At 35.9% G+C, this 26,603-nt stretch overlaps 1 protein-coding gene and 2 non-coding genes across 3 annotated transcripts in view; 1 reads left to right on the forward strand and 2 right to left on the reverse strand.

The window, feature by feature from the left end:
- The first annotated feature begins 20,902 nt into the window (after nt 1-20,902).
- Nucleotides 20,903-20,973, forward strand: Smp_tRNA_00628_Pseudo_TTG.1.1. Its single transcript has one exon. It is a non-coding gene (tRNA).
- Nucleotides 20,974-22,973: 2,000 nt separating this feature from the next.
- Nucleotides 22,974-26,603, reverse strand: part of Smp_154990 (SPFH domain / Band 7 family protein,putative) — a gene marked incomplete at both ends in the record, with an annotated part of 4,901 nt that continues 1,271 nt past the window's right edge. The window contains one exon of the mRNA XM_018790560.1: nt 22,974-23,162. Within this exon, the coding sequence (XP_018646190.1) occupies nt 22,974-23,162 (189 nt within the window). The remainder of the gene's footprint in view (nt 23,163-26,603) is intronic.
- Nucleotides 26,410-26,476, reverse strand: Smp_tRNA_00176_Gln_TTG.1.1. The gene has a single exon. It is a non-coding gene (tRNA).

A 26,603-nucleotide genomic window follows, 5' to 3' on the forward strand; every position in this document is an offset into this window, starting at 1 on the left:
ACGAATCATTATTGTTCTTACGATAATCATCGACTACACATTTAGTGATCATTACAATCTTAAAACGCTTTAAAGCTTAGAACCTAGTTTAATTATATATAATGCAAAGTCATTTCACAAAGACAACGTGCTTCTTCAGAGTCATACTTGGTTAACAAACTAAATAAAGCTTCACAAGATTGAACATATACTCTAAAGCTGGGAATACCTGTTTAATTGTACTTTCAATCCATCAGTGTGAGATATGCTCTGAATGAGTCCTACAGGAGGTCGGTCGCGGCCCGAATAGCTCAGTGGTAACGTCTCTGACTGTGAAGCTGAGTGACGCGGGATCGAATCCGCCAGGGAGCGTCAGTTCCCTCAAGATTACAGGTACACCTTGCTGACGAGTGCCAAGTAGCACGAAACCCGGGTCCAGGGTTTCCTGTTGACCACCTCCAACCACCATGTTACCCTAATATATATAGTGCCCGCAGTGTCGAGCCACCTAGACTGGTGGCCACATTGCAACTTGATCGATAGCATTCGATCAGCACTAAGGACCTGACACGCATGAGATTGATCACCACCCAGTGATCAATCAATTGTGATTAGATCTCAGTCCTACAGGAGGTCGGTCGCGGCCCGAATAGCTCAGTGGTAACGTCTCTGACTGTGAAGCTGAGTGACGCGGGATCGAATCCGCCAGGGAGCGTCAGTTCCCTCAAGATTACAGGTACACCTTGCTGACGAGTGCCAAGTAGCACGAAACCCGGGTCCAGGGTTTCCTGTTGACCACCTCCAACCACCATGTTACCCTAATATATATAGTGCCCGCAGTGTCGAGCCACCTAGACTGGTGGCCACATTGCAACTTGATCGATAGCATTCGATCAGCACTAAGGACCTGACACGCATGAGATTGATCACCACCCAGTGATCAATCAATTGTGATTAGATCTCAGTCCTACAGGAGGTCGGTCGCGGCCCGAATAGCTCAGTGGTAACGTCTCTGACTGTGAAGCTGAGTGACGCGGGATCGAATCCGCCAGGGAGCGTCAGTTCCCTCAAGATTACAGGTACACCTTGCTGACGAGTGCCAAGTAGCACGAAACCCGGGTCCAGGGTTTCCTGTTGACCACCTCCAACCACCATGTTACCCTAATATATATAGTGCCCGCAGTGTCGAGCCACCTAGACTGGTGGCCACATTGCAACTTGATCGATAGCATTCGATCAGCACTAAGGACTTGACACGAATGAGATTGATCACCACCCAGTGATCAATCAATTGTGATTAGATCTCAGTCCTACAGGAGGTCGGTCGCGGCCCGAATAGCTCAGTGGTAACGTCTCTGACCGTGAAGCTGAGTGACACGGGATCGAATCCGTCAGGGAGCATCAGTTCCCTCAAGATTACAGGTACACCTTGCTGACGAGTGCCAAGTAGCACGAAACCCGGGTCCAGGGTTTCCTGTTGATCACCTCCAACCACCATGTTAAGGAAACAGATAACTTGTTGAAATATCTGGATGATAGGAACAGGTAGCCCAGATATTCAAGCAGACTAGAGTGAACATCAACTCTGAGATGCAGGTACATCCAGCTGACGAGTCCTAAATGGGACGAAACGCATGTCCTTGATTCCATTGCTAGCCGTTATCCATCTTTGCTTACAAGACTGCCTTGTTATTACAAGACACATATGTTTTTTTTATTGAATGTTACATAAAATGTGTAATATAGTGTTTTAAACTTACACATAATAGATAAATAGGATAAATGAATTATGAAGCAAGTTTTATAATTCATTAATGAACTTATTGCTGTGGTTAATTAAACAATGAAAATGAATTTTCCCACTACTCTCTAGTTTAAAACAATCATATTATATTAGGAAATGTTTGTCAACCGTAGTTTGTTTCTTATCAGAAGAGGGTTTTGTGGAGATTTTAGTAATTCAATAGTTGAATTCATGATCCAATTGAAGTTAGATCATCATAGAAAACCTGGAAGCACTGGACACCCGTTTCGACCTATTTTGGGACTCCTTAGAAGTGTGACATAATGTTTCATCAAATCTCTAACATTTACATTAATTAACTCAATATGGTAATAAAGAGAAAAAACTATGTTAGTTATTGCAGCTCTCATACAATCATTTTCGATAATGGTTAAATTTTGGTTAACTCCTTTTAATAACTTACTTAACAGACAATGTTATTCTAACAGTAACAATGTGCATAACTCCGCCTGTAGCTCCTCTAGAGTTACTGCCGGTCCCAAGCCCGGGTAAAGGAGGAGGGTTGGGCATGGGGTTAGCGAACCCATCCCGTATAAAATCAACTCGCTAAAAAAACGCTAACCAGAAAAAATCATTCAAACCATTCAAACTCTGCCCTGGGAGTAGAAGGAATAATTATGTCGTCTCATGATGAAAGCCGAGTTCCTTCGAAAGTCATGAGGCCGATGCACCTTCTAACAACCAGAGCGACAATTTTTATAGGTACATGGAATGTCCGAACAATGTGGGAGACCGGAAGAATCTTCCAAATTGCTGCAGAAATGAGAAAATACAACCTGGAGGTGCTTGGAATCAGCGAAACATATTGGAAGCAGGTTGGACAACAACGACTATCTTCAGGAGGACTTCTGTTATACTCCGGTCATGAAGAAGGAAATGCCCCACATACACAAGGAGTGGCATTGATGCTGTCCGGAAAAGCACAAAATGCACTTATTGGATGGGAATCTCATGGACCAAGGATCATCAAAGCCTCCTTCAAAACAAAGAGAGAGGGCATTACAATGAACGTCATCCAATGTTATGCGCCGACCAACGACTACAATGAAGACGTTAAAGACCTACGATAGGCTGCAGTCAATCGTTGAGAAGTGGCCAACAAAGGACCTGACCATTCTGATGGGAGATTCCAATGCCAAGGTTGGAAAGGATAACACTGGATACGAAGACGTCATGGGACGACATGGACTGGGAGAAAGGAACGAAAATGGTGAGAGATTTGCAAACCTATGTGCCTTCAATAAACTGGTCATAGGTGGCACCATATTCCCACACAAAAACATACACAAAGCCACTTGGATTTCACCGGATCACACTACACAGAATCAAATCGACCATATCTGCATCAACAAAAGTTCAGGAGGACGATGGAGGATGTGAGAACCAGAAGAGGAGTTGATATAGCATCCGATTATCATTTGCTGGTCGTCAAGATGAAACTAAAACTCAAGAAGCACTGGACAACGGCGCGGACAACATAACAAAAGTTTAGTACGGCCTTTCTTCGAGATGCTGACAAGCTCAACAAATTCAACATAGCCCTCAGTAACAGGTTCCAGGCCTTTCATGATCTACTCAATGGAGAGGGAACTACCATAGAGAGCAACTGGAAAGGCATCAAGGAGGCAATAGTTTCAACATGTCAGGAGGTTCTGGGCCAAAAGAAGCACCATCACAAGGAATGGATCACTGTTGGTACACTGGATAAAATTGAAGAAAGGAGGAACAAGAAGGCAGCAATCAATATCAGCCGAACCAGAGCGGAAAAAGCCAAGGCACAAGCCGAATACACAGAGGCAAACAAGCAAGTGAAGAGGAGCATCAGAACCGATAAACGTAAATATGTGGAAGATTTAGCAATGATAGCGGAAAAGGCTGCAAGAGAGGGAAACATGAGACAACTGTATGATACAACAAAGAAACTCGCTGGAAATTACCGTAAGCCAGAAAGACCAGTGAAAAGCAAGGAAGGCAAAGTAATCACCGACATTGAAGAACAACGAAACAGGTGGGTAGAACACTTCAAAGAACTCTTGAATCGACCAACTCCACTGAACCCACCCAACATCGAAGCAGCACCCACAGACCTCCCAATCGATGTTGGCCCACCAACAATTGAAGAGATCAGCATGACCATTAGACAAGTCAAGAGTGGCAAAGCAGCGGGACCAGACAACATCCCGGCAGAGGCACTGAAAGCAGATGTAGCAGCAACTGCCAAGATACTCCACATCCTCTTCAGTAAGATTTGGGACGAAGAACAAGTACCAATAGACTGGAAAAAAGGACTTCTCATCAAGATACCAAAGAAAGGCGACCTCAGCAAGTGCGACAACTACAGGGACATCACTCTGCTCTCAATACCAGGAAAAGTCTTCAACAGAGTATTGTTAAACAGGATGAAGGATTCAGTGGACGCCCAACTTCGAGATCAACAGGCTGGATTTCGTAAGGATAGATCGTGCACAGATCAAATCGCAACTCTACGTATCATTGTGGAACAATCAATCGAATGGAATTCATCACTCTACATCAACTTCATCGACTACGAGAAGGCATTTGATAGCGTGGACAGGACGACACTATGGAGGCTTCTTCGACACTACGGCGTGCCTGAGAAGATAGTCAATATCATACGGAACTCCTATGACGGACTAAACTGCCAAATCGTACACGGAGGACAACTCACCGACTCGTTTGAAGTAAAGACCGGTGTTAGGCAAGGTTGCTTACTCTCACCCTTTCTCTTTCTCCTGGTGATCGACTGGATCGTGAAGACGTCAACATCTGGAGGGATGCACGGGATACAGTGGACAGGCAGGATGCATCTTGACGATTTAGACTTCGCCGATGACCTGGTTCTTCTATCACAAACGCAACAACAAATGCAGGGGAAAACGACCAGTGTGGCAGCAGCCTCAGCAGCAGTAGGTCTCAATATAAACAAAGAGAAAAGCAAGACTCTCCGATACAATACAACAAGCACCAATCAAATTACACTTGATGGAGAAGCTTTGGAGGATTTGGAAACCTTTACATATCTGAGCAGCATCATTGATGAACACGGTGGATCAGATGCAGATGTGAGGGCGCCGATCGGCAAAGCAAGAACAGCATACCTACAACTGAAAAACATCTGGAACTCAAAGCAATTGTCAACCAACACCAAGGTTAGAATTTTCAATACAAATGTCAAGACAGTTCTACCGTATGGGGCGGAGACGTGAAGAAGTACGAAAGCCATTATCCAGAAGATACAAGTGTTTATTAACAGTTGTCTACACAAGATACTTCGGATCCGATGGCCAGACACCATCAGAAACAAGTTACTGTGAGAGGCAACAAACCAGATTCCATCCAATGGAGGAAGAAATCAGGAAGAAGCGCTGGAAGTGGGTTGGGTACACCTTGAGAAAATCACCTAAATGTGTCACAAGACAAGCCCACACATGGAATCCTGAAGGTCAAAGGGGAAGAGGAAGACCAAAGAACACATTACACCGTGAATTAGAGACAGACATGAGAAGAATGAACAAGAACTGGATAGAACTAGAAAAGAAGGCCCAAGACAGAGTGGGTTGGAGAAAGCTGGTCGGCGGCCTATGCTCCATTGGGAGTAACAGGCGTAAGTAAGTAAGTAAGTAACAATGTGAATATCTCTTTGTACTATTATGATCACTATCATATCTGTATAGACGTGTATTCTTGATCACATGACAGATTCTAGTCAAAATGTTGATCGCTTAAATATCACTTGATGATTCATTCTCTTCCTCATGTATATATGTACTCGAATCCTATTATTAACCTTTCCTTTTCCTTGATGTTTCCTTATACAATTCGACTATAAGTTTGACTCAACATCGACTCGCATACATACATTCGCCTCTTTGCTTTAAACTGTATCAATATGCTCATAATGTGTTATGGGTTATTGATATCCACATAAGTAATATATAACGATGATCGAACATTGAATGTATTTCAGTAGAAGATCGATAAGGAGAGAATGGGAACGGTACGCAATTGGTATGAAAATGCATGAACAATTATAATCGGAGACTATGGACGAATATTTACAGAAGGAACAGTTAAAATTGAGACAATTGATTGTTATTTTGAAAATTAACTGTTCACTATATGGTTCTCATATTTTAATGAGATATTCTGTAATGTTGTGCTAAAATACACATGATTGTCGCCACTATTGTTCTTGTTCACTACAATTGTAGTGTGGCCTACTTATATCCACATAAGTAGTATATAGCGATGGTCAAACATAGAATGTATTTTGGCAGAAGACCGATGAGGAAAGAGCTGAAATGAAACGCAATTAGTAGGAAAATGCATGAACAATGGAATTAGAGAAAATGAATAGATATTTACAGAAGAAACAGTGAAGATTGAGACAATTGATTGTTATTTTGCAAATTAATTGTTTTGTTGTATGGTTATCAGAATTTAGTAAGTCTGTAAGTTGTGTCTTAATACATTTGATTGTCACCAACTGGTGTTCTGTTCACTACACAATAACTTTATGCTCTGTACTATCCTTTAATAAGCTGTACTTACCGTTTCTTTTTTTCTTCTAATTTTAAACACCGTTGTAACAATTACAAAAATGATTAATTAAGAAAAAAAAACCACTCTAACACATTTAACAATTACAAATCAACTAATTTTAGATGCACAAAAAAAAAGAAGAAAGAAAAATAAAAAAAGAAAAACAGAAGAAAGAAAAAGAGAAAGAAAGAAAAAAGAAAAAGAGAGAAAAAAGAAAAATTTACAAACAACAAATGTATCCCATCCATTTATAAATATTTCCTTATGTTACATTAAAAATTAAATAAATAAAAAAAGAACCCAAATAATAAGAGATGACTTTAATAAAACCCAAAACTGTTTCATCCTCTATCTACATAATTTATATTGTAAAGAAAAGGATACAATTTATGATTAGATTAGTACTTTTATAGCCAGAAAAAAATGAGAAAAATAGAGAAAAGAAAAGAAAAGAAGAAGAAGAAGCAGAAGGAGAAGAAGAAGAAGAAGAAGAGTAGATCACTAACATTATAAAAGATACAATTTTGTTAGAAATAAAATAAAAAAAAACTAGGTCAAATGGTTTGAAAAAAAAGTCAGATGATAAGAGAATATTGAATTTTGAAAAATAAGGGTACATTACAATTTGTGTTAAAATTTAATAAGCATAAAGTTACAAGTTTATATATACACATATATCTATATATGTATAGGTATAGGTATATTTGAAATGATTAAATTACACAAACTTAAAGTTTGTCAGTAATGTATAAGGTGAAAATATATTTATTTTCATAGTTGAAAGCATGAGTCAATTGAAGCTGGACCGCAATGGAAAACCAGGAAGTACTGTTTGATTGCCGTCTCGTCCTATTGCGGGACTCCTCAGAAGTGCGCATCCACGATCCCGCCTCGGGAGTTTCGAACCTAGGATCTATCAATCTCGCGTGCGAGCGCTTAACCACTAGGCTATTGAGCCAGTATTCAACGGTGTTAATGTCTTACTTCAACCAATCCACGAAATTGAGCGACCATTCACCATTGCCTTCAATCAGTTGATATCTCATAACAGACCTGGTTGAACTCCATTGGTCACTGCTTCTCACTAGAACACCACTGCTGAGTCTCACAATAGGACCAAACGGTCATCCAGTGCTTTCAGGTTTTCCATGGTGGTCTAGCTTCAATTGACTTATGATTTAAACTATAACATTACTAAAATCTTCACAAACCCCCTTCTGATATTTATTTTCATTATATGGGATTTGTGACAATTTTAGCAGATGGCAAAACACTCACATGGAATCCTCAAGGGTAAAGGAAAAGAGGAAGATCAAAGAAGAAATTACTCTGAGAAATGGAGACAGAAATGAGAAAAAATGAACAAAAATTGGATACAACTAGAAAGATAGACACAGTACAGAATAGATTGGAGAATTCTGTTCGGCGGCCTATGCTCGATTGGGAGTAACAGGCGTAAGTAAGTAAGTAGTAATTTCTAATAGTTAAATTTATCAGTCAGTCTAAGCTGGATTATCATAGAAATTTTGAAAGCATTGGATGGACGTTTCGTTTTAGTATGGGATCCCTCAGCAGTGAGCCGTCCAGTGCTTTCAACTTTTCCATGGTTGTTTAACTTTAATCAACTCATAAATTCAACTATTAAAAATTACTACAATCCACGAAAAACACAAATCTATTTGGATAATAAATGTTAATTGTAAGATGGAATCTATATTAGATTTTATAGATAAATTCTAATAACTTTGGACTTTGCCAGAAGAAAAGTCTCCAATAGTGTGATTTCCCAGATATCAGTGACTAGTCGTTAGTCTGAACTTCATAATATAGATTCATAAACATTTAAACTGAAATCTTCTACAGATCGTTTGGGATAAATAATTATTCCTTGACGTTTATTTATGAGTTTATTAATATGATGGATACAAGTTTGAAATGTATCACTAACCAACTCACCCAAATACGTTTGTGTCTGAGCTTATACACTTCATATAAATATAGAATAATGAAGACAAACAAATAAAGACAATCATAGACACACATAAATTTACAGAAATGAAAGATTATTGCTGATTGCTTGTGAATACTTGCCATATAATCTATATAACCAACAATTACCTATGCGAAAGTTAGATAAGTTCACAAAATGATCTCTATCTACCTATCACATTAATTTATGATACGACTTCAAATTCGACTGAATGTCTATGGTGTCCCAGGAATATATGGATTCGCTAGAACTCCCAATGCTGAAAGAGCTAATATTCTTTAGTGACTATTTTGTAACTTCATCTATAAAACTCGATCAATAATGCAAAGTTAACAAACATAACGTCATGTTCTATTCAGTAATCACTCGAGGTAAATAACTTAGTCCTAAATATTCTCAATAATAAATTCCTAGACTGACTCAAGTTCCTAACTCACCACTGACTACAAGTTTCTTCAAGTTCGCTAAAGAAAATTCTTTATGATAGTTGCCAACTAACTCAAAATCTAGTTCCAAGATTTCCACCTAACTACATTCAACTACTAAATGTCAAAACAAATATTCAGAACTAAATAAAACGTATATAGGATAAATGAAATTCTTTAAATGGAATTAATCAACATTCAACAAACTATGATGTGTATTTCACATGTTTACTTCTCTTCAAATGTAACTGGTAAAACAAATACAAAGTTGACTAAATACAACTTTACTTATATACATATATACAAGATAGGTGGCCTACTTGAACATCTGGGCCACCTGTTCCTGTCATCTATATATTTCAACAACTTATCTCATTACGTTTGTTTTAACACATCATTATGGATATTAATCGCATAACCTATTCAGATTCATTTCTGAAAAGTGTACAACCTTTTGCTGTACAAGTTACAAAAGTCACAATCGAAGATGTCATGGTTGCTGATGTCGAATGACTGAACTGCTAACTTCCAACTGGCGATCATTCAATATTTGTTGTCAGGAACGATCAAGAAGTAAGAAACGGAAACTTGTTGAAATACTTTGTACTGAGAATTCCATATTATACCAAAGATATAAGATTGAATAAAGCTAATTATAACAACAACAACAACTATGTAAACTTATCTAATCCACTTGATGATATCATTAATTGACTATAATAATAATACTGACCAATTTACAACAGGTGTATCATCATCAAAAAGATTTTACATATTCCATATTATTTTCTATTTAGTCGGTAAGCGAATAATAATAAATTGTAGTACAGATAATCCCATAGAACTTCTCCCAATTTACTTTCATGAATGTAAAAGTTAGCAATTATTTAATAAATGTACCTCTTACTTTCCCCATAAACTTGATTGAAAAAAACACACCAAGTTAGTTTATATTATATTTTTGGCATGGACGATAACAGGACAAGACAACAGGAGAAGACAAGCAGTGTAGCAGCAGTAGGTCTCAATATAAACAAAGAGAAAAGCAAGACTCTCCGATACAATACAACATGCACCAATCGAATTACACTTGATAGAGAAGCTTTGGAGGATTTGGAAACCTTTACATATCTGGGCAGCATCATCAATGAACACAGTGGATGTGATGCAGATGTGGGGGCGCGGATCGGCAAAGCAAGAGCAGCATATTTACAACTGAAGATAATCTGGAACTCAAAACAATTGTCAACCATTACCAAAATCAGAATTTTCAATACAAATGTCAAGACAGTTTTATTGTATGGGGCGGAGACGTGGAGAACTACGAAAGCCATTATCCAGAAGATGCATGTGTTTATTAACAGTTGTCTACGCAAGATACTTCCGATCCGTTGGACAGACACTATCAGCAAGAACCTATTGTGGGAGAGAACAAACCAGATTTCAGAAATCAGAAATAAGTGCTGGAAGTGGATAGGACACACATTGAGGAAATCACCCAACTGCGTCACAAGACAAGTCCTCACATGGAATCCTGAAGGCCGAAGAAGAATAGGAAGACCAAAGAACACATTACGCTGAGAGATGGAGACCGACATCATATGAATGAACCAAAATTGAATAGAAGTATAAAGGAAGGCCCACGACAGTGTGGGCTGGAGAATGCTGGTCGGCGGCCTATTCTCGATTGGTGGTCACAGGCGTAAGTAAGTAAGTAAGTATGGACGATAACACTAACAATTCAATTTATGATGTTATGTAATTGAAGATCCTTAGTGATAAGCTTTAAAAATTGAATTTGGTGTTGCTTAATCTTCATCAATAAAGCTTCTTTAAAATCTTCGGGGAACTATTACTATTTATGAAATTTAAATCGATATCAATTAGTTTACATACCCAAAACATGTTACTGCTGTCCTATTCAACCAACATCTGACCGCCAGTAACGATGAAAACTTGTAACTGAGTAGCTCTTTGATATTAAGAAAATATTATACTGATCAAGTATTTAGTTTTGTATTAGTTACATCCTTAATAATCAAGCTGTAATTACTTTTTGATAATAAATGTTAATCGAAGGTCATTAGAACATAATGGATCTAAGTTCACTTAGTATTGTTTGTTCGAATCTTCCCATTGATGTTTTAGGACTGCAACTGGTCAGTCTCTCTCTGAGTTCGAGCCCCAGAGTGAACATCAACTCTGAGATGCAGGTACATCCAGCTTGTGAGTCCCAAATAGGACGAAACGCGCGTCCTGGATTCCACTGCTAACCACTATCCATCTTTCCTTACCATAATGCATCTAAGTTGGAATAACGTGTCTAATTCAATTCATTCATCTTAAGAAAGTAAGCATAATTGTGTTGATAGAAAAAGACAAAATGGAAAAATAGTAGTTGTCATTAATTGATCATTAATTGACATCAGTTTATTATAAAATTTACATTTTGCGTTGTTTGAAAGTAGTCAGACAATTAGTCAAGTTGTATAGTAGTAACTGATGTGACTGTTGAGAAGTTTTAACAAGAATTTTTCAAAGCCTAATGAGGTCAGTCAATTTAAAGAAAAAGGTGTAACTTGTAAGTGTAGATAAGGATCAAAGTAAACCATGAATTAATTAAAGTTGGAAATAATGATTAATCTGTTTCGGTTTATTTCCTTAGGTCTTACCATACCGGACAAGCTGATTGGAAAATGGTAAGATTAACAGCAGCAAATTAAAGTCAGAGGTCAAAGATGTACTGCTGATTGTAGAGGGGTCTTACAGCAGTTACATGTTTTTCACAGACAACCAGCATCTGAAGTCATGGCGTCTTCTCATAAAAGAATGAATGGGTTAGAATAGGTCAGCTTGCACCATAAAGGCGACATTCTTTGAAAATAAACTAGTTTGAGTATTTTAAAATATAGAGTCTGCTTATTGATTTGTGAAACCTCGTTAAAATTATATGCAGAATGTAAAAAAACTGTATCTCAGCTGAATGATTGATGTTTATTATGATCACTCCTTATCAGATACTTCCTGGGGGATCTGAAAAAAGCTTGGTAAATATTAGTCTTAATTGCATGGTTGTGTGACTGCAGAGCCTGAGGGACAGCTGCTTGAAACCGGTCACTCACGGCCCTTTTTAGGAAGACATTCCCCTCAATCACCTTTTTTCGAAGAACATTCCAGAATCTCGACGTGTAGCTTCCCGATTGAACAAATGCTAGAGACCACTGCATACAGATTTGGTGACCGTTATATCGATTGCTTGCGTGCCCTGTTAATATATGACGTGATAAGACCGCTTATCAGAGAGGAGTGAATTATCGATCAGAGCAATGACACACAAAAAACCGTATGAGCAGTCCTAAGTACTTATCAGTCCTGCTTTCTGCCTAGCCAAGCCAGTTGAGTCCAGAACACCAATAACAGCCTCTGAAATATGAATCATTATATTCCAAACATACTGGGTTTATATAACAAACAGACAGACCACATCGTACCGTAAAATAGAAAATAATATTTGTACAAGATTTGGCGAAATGTGGCTGTGAATAGGAGGAATAGTAATTAGCAGACTGGGTATAACTCAGGAATGGTAAATCGCACATTAATAGTCTGTGAGTCAAAATAAAGCTAATGATAAGAGGGATGCGAATATAAATAGTTTAGTTACTTAACAATTATACAATAGGAAATATACATGTCACATTTGTCCTTAACTAGTTCTCAAATTTACCATTCACAAATCTCCGCGGGATATAACAGTGACTGTGATGATAATTACGTTTTTATTAAGAACTATAAAAACCAAAGTGCTTTGTACCATATTTGACACTGTATGGAATAAGATCCTTTTCACTAGTCTCCTATCTTTTAACTTTTCGACTTGGAGGGTTCTAGAGTCCAACTGCTCAAGTTGTACGTAGTATAGCAGGAATCTTAGTTTTAGATTTAACATACAAGGAACAAATAAAATGCTTATTTTCTTATTCTCTGCCTCAACTTAGTTTTAAAATGTTTGGTTTCTTAAATCCTGTAGCTTCAAATCAAATGTACGTCATTAAACATAAACCATTCTCAGGACACCCTTTATAAATTGTTAAATTATTCTTTCACTGAGTGATAGTGAATAATGATATACTGTCTGGCTCATTGTACTGATTTAATCCCAACGATCAGATATAAACAGTTTAACTATGCTAAATGATCTAACATTTCAATGCAATTTATTTTATGTAACAAACAATAGTCCATTGATACTAAAGATGTAAGGTTTTTGTTTAATGATAATCGTAAACATAGTGCATCGACATCCATAACTTCATGTCATTTTCATCTAACCATTGGAACTTAAAGTATCAATTTGTTATGTGATAAGATTGTTTTTACTGATCCCAAGGGAATATCTGAACTAAGGAGAGAGAACTTTCATTTAATTATATGCACAATTCCTACAAATTTGGTTTTGTCGTTCCTGTTTGCATCTGCCTATTGATATTTTGGACTGCGACTGATCAATCTCTATTTGATATATGTTCATCCTATGTAGATTGTCTCGAAACTGACCTGAGTCACGAGGATTGTAAGTTGAGGTAGATGGAATTCAAGACGCACATCTACTGCTGTTTTGATTAAATGAATTCCCAAACGTCAGTGCAAAGATCCATAAAACAAATAAATAAGGATTAAAATTCATCCCATTGCACAATCAAATGCCTTTTTGAACTCATTAACCAAGTGGATAGTGAGATTTCAGTTGAAATGGACAGTATAGGGTTCGAGTTCCGTAGCGGGAATCAACACTCGGATGTGAGTAAATCTAACTGGAGAGTTTCAAAATAAGATAAAACAAGTGTCCTAGATTCCATTGATAGCTACCATTCATCTATGTTCGTAATAACTAAAACTGATTCTATAAATTTCAAACTGCTTACTGAAATTTGACTATTGCATTACTTGTACTAGTCTATCAGATCTCTCTTAAAATGAATTAAAACATTCTTCAAATTGAAAATGAAGAAAATAATTATGAATATCAATAAATATCTTCTTTTCATTTTATGATCAAGAACACAATGAACACTTCACAAAGTTTCTTTACACAGTTACCTATTTTCGTCTGTACGACTTCTAACAGTAAGTGAAACGAGAAAAAAAACCCTTCGTGAAATACATGATAAAGTGTATCAGTGAAGTCATTCGGTAAACGACGGGTGTTGATCTATATAGTTCGTCTGAACCTAAAGTTTATATGTAAATGCATGCTACCAACCATTAAATGATTCCAGTCCAAATACGGTGGTATACAAGAACATGACTGAGGACAATCGAATGTGTTTTAACACAACATTACAGAATATCTCATTAAAATATGAGAACCATATAGTGAACAGTTAATTTTCAAAATAACAATCAATTGTCTCAATTTTAACTGTTCCTTCTGTAAATATCCGTCCATAGTCTCCGATTATAATTGTTCATGCATTTTCATACCAATTGCGTACCGTTGTTATTCTCTCCTTATCGATCTTCTACTAAAATACATTCAATGCCTGACCATCACCATATACTACTTATGTGGATATCTGTAAACTACACCACAATACCACAACTGCGAACCGTAGATATTTGTATTAAAAAAAGTCATGTTTTTTTTATTGTTGAAATTCAGGACTTCATAGGGTTAGCCTCTATTACCATGTTTACATCCTGACTAACCACCTAGTTTAAGAAACAACACTGAGATACAAAGCTATACAATTGTCAAGTTTGGAATCAAACAAAACATGTATTCTAAATCTCATTACTAATCATAAATAGCTTTAATACAATATTACCATCAGCTGAATTATCTCCATAGAGATCTATTTAACCTGCTCTCCAGATCTATCATATACATATTTAATGATTATAACATATAATACTTAAAAAAAATCAATAAATCAATCCTTCCTTTTCAACTATTTTCCAAGGGTAAATCCAAAAAAAAAATGGAAAGAGGAATTATTTATTACCTCTTAATTTAATCAATATTTAACAACATACTTATTCAAGTGATCATGTAATTAGGTGAATTGAATGATACTTGAAAGCAATAAAAGAAAAGAAAATACCAAAAAGGTGTGTATCCAATTTGAGAATTATGGTAGAATACAAATAATAATACTTTTCAAGGTGGAAAGCATGAGTCAATTGAAGCTAGACCATCAAGGAAAACCTGGAAGCACTGGACGGCTGTTTCGTCCTATTGTGGGACTCTTCAGCAGATGTGCATCCATGAGGAGGAGTCCCACAATCTAATCTCATTTAAAACAAAAATCCTGTGATTAAAACATTTATGAAATAAATAAATAAGTTTAGTAGGAAGAGAAAAGGTATCCTAAAAATATAATTCAGCAAGGATCAATCAAGACGTTAATCATGGAGAATTTCTGAAGGACATGGGTGTTTCCATGTAATTGTTCAGTATCATTGATAAAATAAGAAGGATTTGATGAATATGTAGAGGTATGGGTTATCGAAACAAGTTCAACTTTCTTAAAAATGAAGAATATCTAGGATTCAATAAAAATCTGTCAACCAACATCAAAGTTAGAATGTTCAATAAAAATTTTAAGGTAATTCTACTGGGGGAAACTGAAATTTGGAGAATGGCCTACGCAAGACGGTCCAGATCCATTAGCCAGACACCATCAGCAACAACTCACTGTGGCAGGTAACAAATCAGTTTACAGATGAAGAAAAACTTAAGGAAAGACATTGGATATAGATGATAATTACATTGTGGAAATCATCAAACTGCACCACAGGCTAAACACTAAGTTGAAATCCTGAAGGCAAAGGGAAAAAAAGGAAGATGGAACAACATATCTCATCGGGAACTGGATCAGATATCAAAAGAATGAATAGTACTTGAAAATAACTTAGAAAGAAAACTCAGAACAGAGTTAGTTGATGAATCCTAGTGGGCAGGCTATCCTCCTCTATGACGAGTAACAGGTGTAAATAAGTAATCTATCTGGCTTGCGTTGATTACTGAATTTGAAAGGTATATAACACAAAAGCATAAACACACACTTAATCATGATATTAGAAGTAATAGAAGATATATCGACCTAAATAGATATTAAAACATGAGTCAATTGAAGCTAGACCACCATGGAAAACTTGGAAGCACTGGATGGCCGTTTCGTCCTATTGTGGGACTCCTCAGCAGTGCGCATCCACGAAGAGGAATCTCACAATAGGATGAAACGGCCATCCAGTGCTTCCAGGTTTTCCATGGTGGTCTAACTTCAATTGACTCATGATTTCAACTATATAAAATTATTTAAATCTCCACAAACCCCTTTCGAATATTAAAACAGTTGGTCAAAATATTTTGGCAAATGTTAAACATTCATCTTTTGTTGAATATTTCTATTTAGATAAATTGATGACATAATCACATTTTTGTTCCTTAAATATCACTTCAAATTACCCTTGTATAAATAAATAAACAAGTAAATGGAATAGTTAAGTTGTTATTGTTATGATAGAACATAATCTTACTGAATAAACACAGCTGCTTAAAAATTTGCAAACATTTTTCTGTAATAGAATTGTAGAGTTTTTTTCAAAATTGTAAACATTGATGATAGTTAGATAGATAACTGAATTATTGTTGTACAAATGCTATTAGAAGCATTAAAAAGGATTAAAGTCTAGATTTTATAGACTGAATGAATATATACATGGGATATGTAGTACGGAATGCATTAACGAAGAACTTGCGTTGCTCAAGAAAACTTTGAGGAAAAATGGCTATCCAGACCGGTTCATACATAAATAGGCCTCAACATACACAAAGGAAAAAGCAAGATTCTCAAATACAACACGGAAAACACCAACCCAATCACACTTGATGGAAAAACTCTGGATGAGGTGGAAACATTCACGTACCTGGGAAGCATCATTGATGAACAAGGAGGATGGTATGCAGATGTAAGGGTGAGGATTGGCAAAGCAAGGGTAGCATTTCTACAATTGAATAACATACGGAACTCAAAACAACTGTCAACTAATTTCAAAGTGAGAATCTTCAATACGAACGTCAAGACAGTTAGTTCTACTGTACGGAGCTGAAACGTGGAGAACTACTACATCCATCGTCAAAAAGGTACAAGCATTTATAAATAGTTGTCTTCACAAAATACTCAACATTCACTGACCGTATACTATCAGCAACAGCGTTTTATGGGAGAGGACGAACCAGCTTCAAACTGAAGAGGAGATTAGGAAAAGGTGTTGGAAGTGGATCAGACATACATTGAGGAAATCACCAATGTGCATCACGACTCAATCCCTAACTTGGAATTGTGAAGAGAAGTGGAAAAGTGGAAGGCCAAAGAACACATCACGTCGGGAAATAGAAGTAGATTTGAAAAGGTTGAATGTTAATTGGAAAGTACTAGAAAGGATTGCCTAGGATTGCGTTGGATGGAGAATACTGGTATGCGGTCTATGCTCCTCGACGAGGGGTGACAGGCGTAAGTAAGTAAGCAAGTAAGTAAGTGAGACCGGTTCATAGGGAAGAATATAAATAGAAGTAGCTTCGACAGGAAACTTAGTTGTTCTGTCCCAAAGAAAAAACCTTTATATAAGTCTGGAATTTAAAGGTGATTGAACTTCAGACGTAATTAAAAATCGTTTAACAACAACGATTAAAAGGACATTTAATGCTGCTAAACTGCGAATAACCTTCACTAGTAAGAACTTATTTTCTGTATCCATAAAAGATAAGCTTCCGCGTCTGGTCACCTCTATGTGCATCTACCAGTTCACCTGCTCTTGTGGAGCAAGGTACATCGGCTGTAGCTAGCGCTCGCTTTCAACTCGGATACGAGAACATATCCCAGTTTGGTTCTACAAGGGTGAAAGGAAAGTAGTTAGGGGTTCTATACTTGAACGCCTGATCTACGGATCCACAGTCTGATTTTGAGATTGTTTATATGATTCATTCAAATCTTCCTAGATTTCTTCGTATCAAACTCCTAAAAAAATAGCCGAAGCTCTTACCATCCATGAGCTCAAACCAGAACTATGCGTACAAAAGAAGTACATCTTATCATTATCGTTACCATGGCCTTAATATTATTATTATACTATTACTATTATTACTGCATTCCCCTTTACTTATGTCCTATATTCTCATTATTCTATTCATGAATACTCATCATATCACTATATTTATTTTTACACCTCTATGACCTTTAATTACTTACTTACGCCTGTTACTCTCGATCGAGCATAGGCCACCCACCAACATTCTCAAACCCACTCTGTCCTCCACCTTCCCTTCTAGTTCTATCCAACTCTTGTTCATTCTTCTCATGTTTGTCTCCGTTTCTCGGTGAAATGTGTTCTTGGGTCTTCCTCTTCTCCTTTGACCTTCAGGATTCCATGTGAGTGCTTGCCTTGTGACGCGGTTGGGTGATTTCCTCATTGTGTGTCCAGTTCACTTCCAGCGCTTCTTCCTAATTTCTTCCTCCACTGGAATCTGGTTTGTTGTCTCAAACAGTGTGTAACAACACACTGATAGTGTCTGGCCAACGGATCCGAAGTATCTTGCGTAAACAAGTGGTAATAAACACTTGTATCTTCTGGATGATGGTATTCGTAGTTCTCCAAAAAAATTATTCAAACCATTTAAACTCTATGACTTTTAATGATCTTTAATTATTGTAACAAAAACATTTTATTCATTTTAATCACCTTATTATATCCACCTAATCTATTGTTATTACTCGTATTACGTGATCTAGTATTACAATCTTTCTATTACGTCATCTTGGTCATAAGTGTTCATATATGCTCACGGAATTAGTACTTTAATAAAACATTTTCGTATACATACGATTGTACAGCTTGATAATAAATTTGTTGAAAAGAGATCCCTTCGCTGAACTTCGTGTTTTTAATTTTAATGTTTAAATGGGAATTATATGCAGATTGTGGATTGCCATTTTCTCACAAATTTAATAGAATAGATATATTGTAGGTATAAACAAAAATCAGAACTGAGTAAGACTCAGTAGATAGTGTTTAGAGGTTTGGATTAAAGTTCGAGTTCCACTGTAAACATTGATACTTGGCTGTGGTAACATTGAGCCAGCGAATCTGGAATTGTACTAGACAAGCTTCTTAAACTGTAGTTCATCCACCCCATAACAGTCGGTATACTTAATTAAAAGTAATACAAATATTGTGGTGTGGTCTACTTATATCTATATAAGTAGTATATGGTGTTGGTCAGACATAGAATGTATTTTGCCAGAAGACCGATGTGCAAAGAACTGAAATGAAGCGCAATCGTTTGGAAAATGCATGAGCAATGAAATTAGAGAAGAAACAGAGAAGATTGAAACAATTGGTTGTTAATTTGCAAATTGACTGTTCATTGTTTGGTTATCAGAGATAGTCTGTAATTTTTGCTTAAATACATTCGATTGTCCCCAGTCGTGTTCTGTTCACTACATTTGGTGTCGCTGCCAACCAGAAGGAGGAAGGGTGCTGTTCTGCGGACGCCGCTGCGGGTCTGGAGTTGAGGTGCTAGTTGGGGCAGTCTGGTGCGGAGTGGTGGCGTCGAGTGGAGTGTTCTGGCGGGGCGGCGTTGGCTGTAGCGGGTGCTGTCGACGGAGAGGAGCAGTGGGACGTGCGGCTGCTGGGCGGACATCGGATGTAGATGGCTCAGCAGGCCGGTGGAGTACGGGTGTTGAACGTCCCAGGTGCCGGGTGGATGCGGATGTTGGTGCCCCGGCAGGTCGACGGAGCTATGGAGGTCAGCGCGCCGCAGACTCGACATTCTGACGGAGAGTTTGGCACAGACTGCAGTGGAAGAAGATTGCGGCTTGGCGAGCAGAACCACCGCATGGTCGAATGCTTTAAAGGGGGGACGAGTGTGGTGTGGTCTACTTATATCTATATAAGTAGTATATGGTGTTGGTCAGACATAGAATGTATTTTGCCAGAAGACCGATGTGCAAAGAACTGAAATGAAGCGCAATCGTTTGGAAAATGCATGAGCAATGAAATTAGAGAAGAAACAGAGAAGATTGAAACAATTGGTTGTTAATTTGCAAATTGACTGTTCATTGTTTGGTTATCAGAATTTACTGAGATAGTCTGTAATTTTTGCTTAAATACATTCGATTGTCCCCAGTCGTGTTCTGTTCACTACAATATCTGTATTATAGATCGTATATATCATTTGAGTAGCTGTAACTGAGCTACTAATCGATGCTTCACTCAAATTAATGATTATTATCGAATTCATTTTACTAAATATTGGTTGATGAACTCCATTAATAATATGAGTCTTTACGCATGGGACATTTGTCATAACATTCGGATCGCCAAACCGAAGTTTGTAGAAAGCTTATATTACAGACCTAGTGTTAAATGTCAATTATTCTCACCTACTGAAAGTTAAATGGGCAAAATACAATATACAGTTAAACGTAAGCTTTGAGAAATTATTCTCTCATTACGTTTAGTCATCATTAGTGCAATCTTGATATGTGTAACACGGGAGTTTCAGTTTTTTTTTAATGGACAGTGTACTAAACCGTAATATGAGAAAAATGTTTTTTTCTTTAATGACAACAAATGCAGCTCCTTCAAATACATTTAAATCTTTTGTTTGCCGTCCACTACGTGTACAATTTAATACTATATAGAGTGGAGGGGGGGGGTGACGTTTGTTGAATTTTTAAGTTAATCTTAGGAATTGACCTTAGTTAAATAATCACGAAAATGAATAAAGCAATGAACACTTGTTGAGCTCTAGAATGGAGCTACTCAGTAGTGAGCAAATAAAATAGATCAAACTCAGGACCATCATTTCTCTCAACAAGTATTTATCCTTCAGACCACTGTTGCTAACACTAAATGATTTACATTTCCAACTTCAATAAGCTCATGATCTCGCTAAACCGTCTTCTAATAATATTAGTAGGTAATTGTTTCACAGCCAACATATTTACCTTTTTCATACCTTTTTTTCACCTTGTATCCATTTCCTATCATATTGTGTTAAGAGGAAGTGTGGCAACATCAGTTTTTTTTGGATATTAAGAAATAGCCACTTGCACAAGCAAGTGGCTATCAGGACTCAGTTGCCGAGTGGATAACGCGATGGCGTTTGAAGCGAAAAGTACTGGGTTCGAGTCTCAGAGTGAACATCAACTCTGAGATGCAGGTACATCCAGCTGACGAGTCCCAAATAGGAGAAAATGCGTGTCCTGGATTCCACTACTAGCCACTATCCGTCTTTGCTTACAATGCCTGTGAATTAAGGCTATATCGAGGTATTTCGCACAATATGCACATATGCCAATTATAGACTGACCAGTTGCAGTCCTAAAAACAATAATGGGAAAATTTAAACAAACAATACTAAGTTAAAGAAATTCTTTATTCGTTTATTTCTTTCATTACCTTATTTATTACTGGAAACATTATGTGTTCACTTTCCATAAAAAGAAAAAAAAGTACAGACGAATTATAACATGCATACCTAAATGTAATAATAATATGTCCAGATACATCAAGAGAGACAGAGAGAAAGCCAGTTGTACACATGCTTAGCAACATAAAAATCTATTCAAAATGCTTATAGAAATAGAATATTTCAAATTGAATAAACAGAAGTACTTTGTCAATTATTTTTTTTTTAAATACGGTAACTAATTCAAAATGAAAAATGAAAAATAAGTCAAGCTTTCGAACAAATATGGGAACTCAATGTAGACAAACATTCATGGGCTTATCCATTTTTTTGTTATGTCTCACTGTACTTGTTTATATAGTAGTATTTAAAAGGAGAATAAATGATAAATTATTTTTTTTTCATGAAATCAATAAAAACAGTAATAATAATAATAATAATAGTAATAATAATAGTAATATTACTACTATTAGTATTATCATCGAATGATTGAACAAGCAGAAGTTGATCAATTTCACTACACCAAAACAAACTTGATGAAATCATCATGAGATTTTAGAAAAACAAAACAAATTAACATTGAATGATGTAACTTTATTCAATTATTCCAACAAAAAAAAAAAAGAAAAAAGTAAATATTCAAGTTCCAGATCCGATGTTGGGACTAGATCGGATGTTTGACGATTAAGGTTTTCAAAAAAAAAAAACAAACAAACGAACAAATGAGTATTTTGGTTACTACTTGTATGAATTAAACCATAGAAACAATAAGTTTAGCATGGTTAATTTTATAATTACTTAGCTTATAGAAACAAAAAAAAATTACCTACATTTGGATTAAAATAATTTGTGACCCCTCTCATTCATCAATTAAAATAATAATAATTCTGTAGTCAATACAATACAATGTTACCGCTGTTAAGAGTACAGATGAAATGCATATACACACGCACATGCACACACACATACACACATATATATATATATACACCTTAGGAAAAGAAAACAGAATGAAGAACAAAGAGTATATATATATATGTATATATAACAGTTTGCAAACACCCAAAAGGTGCGTTATATTGTAATTTTTGTATTAACAGTTAAACAAACCTTATTATCAACCATAGGGATAGATTCATCATCAATAGAGAATATATAAACAATAAACAATCAATAGTTATATAATTTTACATCACATAAATAAGGTAATCTATTATTGACATATAATTCCCATTTAAACATGAAGTTCAACGAAGGGATCTCATTTCAACAAAATTTATTATCAAGCTGTACAATCGTATGTATATAGAGATATATATGTATGAAAATGTTTTGTTCAAACAATAAGTACCTTCTAGAAGAGTTTTGAGGACAATTACTACTTTCGATAGTGCTTTCGAAAAAAATATATTGATCTCACATTTCACTAATGCAAGATTGACGGTGTAACGTAGGAGCCCATCTATAATTCAAGATTAAATACATTATATATATATATATATATACTACTGTATTATATTCAAATTTTGCGCGCAAATTTTTTTTCAAAATTTAAAATAAATATTTATTTATTAAATTGATTGTTTACAGACTTTCGTATAAGAAAATGTTTATTTTCCTCGTTTTTTTCTCTTTTTTAAAATTTAAATTTGATACAAGAGACTTATGTTTGTTTCTTTGTTTGTTTTTCTTTTTTTTGTTTTTTTCTTCTTTTTTTTGTTTATTTATGTCATTTTATCGATGAAATAAATTAACTAACATATCAATTGGTAAAGGAAATATTATAGTAGAATTTTTTTCAGCTGAAATTGCACTTAATGTTTGTAAATAACGTAATTGTAATGCAAATGGTGATGTTTTTATAACATCAGCAGCTTGTTTTAATGCAACTGATGATTTTTCTTCACCTTCTGCAGCAATAACCTAAAAGAAAAGAAAAAATGAGAAGAAAAGAAAAGAAAAAAAAAGAAAAGAAATTATTATATTTCTGATGAGAGGTTGATTTTTCTTTTTTATTGTAAGAAAATAAGCATTAATGTTTACAATGATTGTTGATATAGTAATGTTAAAGGGTATTGTGTATAGAGATAAGCCTTAGTGATTTTTAAATAAACTGTGGAAAATATTGAGATCATTGGTAATTTATTAGTTGAATTTAGAAGTCAAATGAAGCACTGGAAAGCCGTTTCGTCCTAGTATGAGACTGCTTCATAGTGGGCATCCACAATCCCATCCCCGGGGGGATTGAACTGAATTATTAAATTAATAAAATTTTCACGAAACCCTGTTCAGATCATTGTTAGTCAATTGGGAAACAGTTATTGTTAATGAATAGTTTATGGTAAAAACGAGAAGCATAAGATTACAAATAGTTAATGAATCCGTTGAAGTTTTCCGCAGGTTTTTTAGCATGTACATCAAAATAACACTAATGTATAAATCCATTTACTTGGCTATGAAATATTCGTTGTTTTTTATGAACTCTCATTAGCATAAAAATGCTTTGTTTTGAGTCTTCACAATGTTCCTGGTTAGAGGTTAGTTTACATGTTAGCTAACTTACTGACTTACGCCTGGTAACCCTCGTGGAGAAGCATGGTGCGCACACCAGTATACTCCATTCAACCCTGTCCTGGACAATCCTTTCCAGTTTACATTCATCCCTTTCATATCTACTTCTATTTCCCGACGTGATGTGTTCTTTGGCCTTCCACTTTTCCACTTCTCTTCACAATTCCAAGTTAGGGATTGAGTCGTGATGCACATTGGTGATTTCCTCAATGTATGTCTGATCCACTTCCAACGTCTCTTCCTAATTTCCTCTTCAGTTTGAAGCTGGTTCGTCCTCTCCAATAAAACGCTGTTGCTGACAGTATCCGGCCAGTGAATGTTGAGTATTTTGCGTAAACAACTGTTTATAAATGCTTGTACCTTTTTGATGATGGATGTAGTGGTTCTCCACGTTTCAGCTCCGTACAGTAGAACTAAATGTCTTAAGGTTTATATTGAAGATTGTGACTTTGATATTGGTTGACAGTTGTTTTGATTTCCATATGTTCTTCAATTGTAGGAATGCGAGTACATCTAGCTGACGAGCTCCAAATGGGACGAAACGTGCATCCTCGATTAGGATGCTAGCCACCATCCATCTTTGCTCACAATGCTTGTAACTTAAGACAATATCTGGGCAATCCTCACAGTATGCACATATGCCAGTAAGAGACTGAACAACTACAGTCATAACCATCAATGGTACGATTCAAGTAAACAACACCAAGTGGGTTTGATCTTGAATCTGTTTAGACAGTTTTGTAATTTTGTAGTTAAGTTCGTTTCTAGAATTATTTGAAAACACTAATATTATGTATATATCCGCCTGTAGCCCTTCTACATTTACTGTCGGTCTCAAGTCCAGGTAAAGGAGGAGTGCTGGGCTTGCGGTTAGCAACTCTTTCCCGTATTAAACCACTTTGCTATAAAATACTCTAACCAGGAAAGTAATATATGTATATAGTTTTAAATGATAGGTGGAAAATATATTCAGTAGGAAATTGTTTTGAATAGTATTCCATAGAAGTGAATCATTTAAATTAGTTACAGATGACATTCTTCTCGATTATGGTGTGAATATTAAATACAAAAACAAGGATAGTTTTGTTTATTTGTTAATTTGGTATGTTCTAGATGGTCTAGTAAATAAGAGTTCAAATGATGAATTTTTCATTTTGTTTATTAAAGTATTTGTTTTTCATAATTGAAAGCGTGAGTCAATTGAAGCTAGACCACCAGGGAAAAACTTGAAAGCATTTTTATGTACTTTTAAGGCATGGAATTATCACCTTACTATATGTTTCATATAATGTTAAGTTTAGCTTATAAAGTGTAGCTGTTTTTAAAGTACATATTTGTCATTACTATCATCTGCATAGATGAAATCATGAGTTAATTGAAGCTAGACCATCATGGGAAACCTGGAAGCACTGGACGGCCGTTTCGTCTTATTGTTGAACTTCTCAGCAGTGCGCATCCACGACCTCGCCTCACGAGGTTCGAACCCAGGAGCTACCAGTCTCGTGTCTCATGCTTTCAACTATATAAATACTAAATCTCCACCAAAAAACCCTCCTGATCACTATCATCGTTAAATAATTTCAGCAAAACTATTTGATATGAAAAATGATTCTTTAAAATTGAAGATGATCTCGTTTGATGTAAAACTATATCAATTAATAAAAATTTATTGTAGTGTCGGTTGCTATATTAAGCCCATATAACCTATTCTAGCTTCTGAACAGGCCAATTTATCCATTCTTCTTGAGTCACGTTTTAACCTTGTTAGTTATTCATTTATCAACATTGACTGTTTTTATATGAGCGTATGTGTGGACACTTCTTATCCTATTCATCACATGTCTGTAACACATATTTATCTGACTATAAATATCGATTAACACTTGATTAAATCGAGATGGCTAATATGACTTATCTACCACGAGTCATTTCGCTTCTCTTCGTTCCTCCGATTGTCTTTCCAGACCAATGAGTGTACAAAATATACGTATTCGAAATCTCCCTCGTATTTGACCAATTTTAATTCCATTATTCATCAACGCAAGTTAAGTCGATGAAATATATGAGAATAACCTATATGTGTATTTCAATGATCAATCATCATATAATCCAATTGGAGTCAGATATAGGGTCACAAAAGTATATCTTAGTCTCATAAGATACTATTCAACGATAAAATTCTTGATTGTCGAATCGATTCATACGTGTTCTAATCAGATCAGAAACATCAGTTTCCTATAGATTACGTTTTATTCTTACCGAAGATTATTCATTAGAACAGCATTCAAATTCATAGTTTCAACTGGAAAACATTAGAATGAGTGTATATGTAAGAGATTCTAGAATTGTATAGTGATAGTAATTTCTTAAGTAGTATGGTTATTATAAACGTATATATAAGAATATTTCGTAATATATTCGTATATATACAAATATGGTTATATGAGTAGTAATGATTGGCAGCATAAAACTACTTATTTTTAATTACTAGGACTACTGTAAGCAAAGATGGATAGTGGCTAGTAGTGGAATCCAGGATGCGCGTTTCGTCCTATTTGAGACTCGCCAGATGGATGTATTTGCATCTCAGAGTTGATGTTCGCTCTGGGACTCGAACCCAGTACATTTTGCTTCAAACGCCATCGCGTTATCCACTCAGCTACCGAGTCCTGATAGCCACTTGCTTGTACAATGGGGTGAAGTTTGAATTCACTTAGTATTGTTTGTTTGAATCTCCCATTTGATGTTTAGGACTGCAACTGGTCAGTCTCTAATTGGCATATGTGCATACTG

Source organism: Schistosoma mansoni (assembly GCF_000237925.1).
Source record: "Schistosoma mansoni, WGS project CABG00000000 data, supercontig 0062, strain Puerto Rico, whole genome shotgun sequence".
NCBI lineage: Eukaryota > Metazoa > Platyhelminthes > Trematoda > Strigeidida > Schistosomatidae > Schistosoma > Schistosoma mansoni.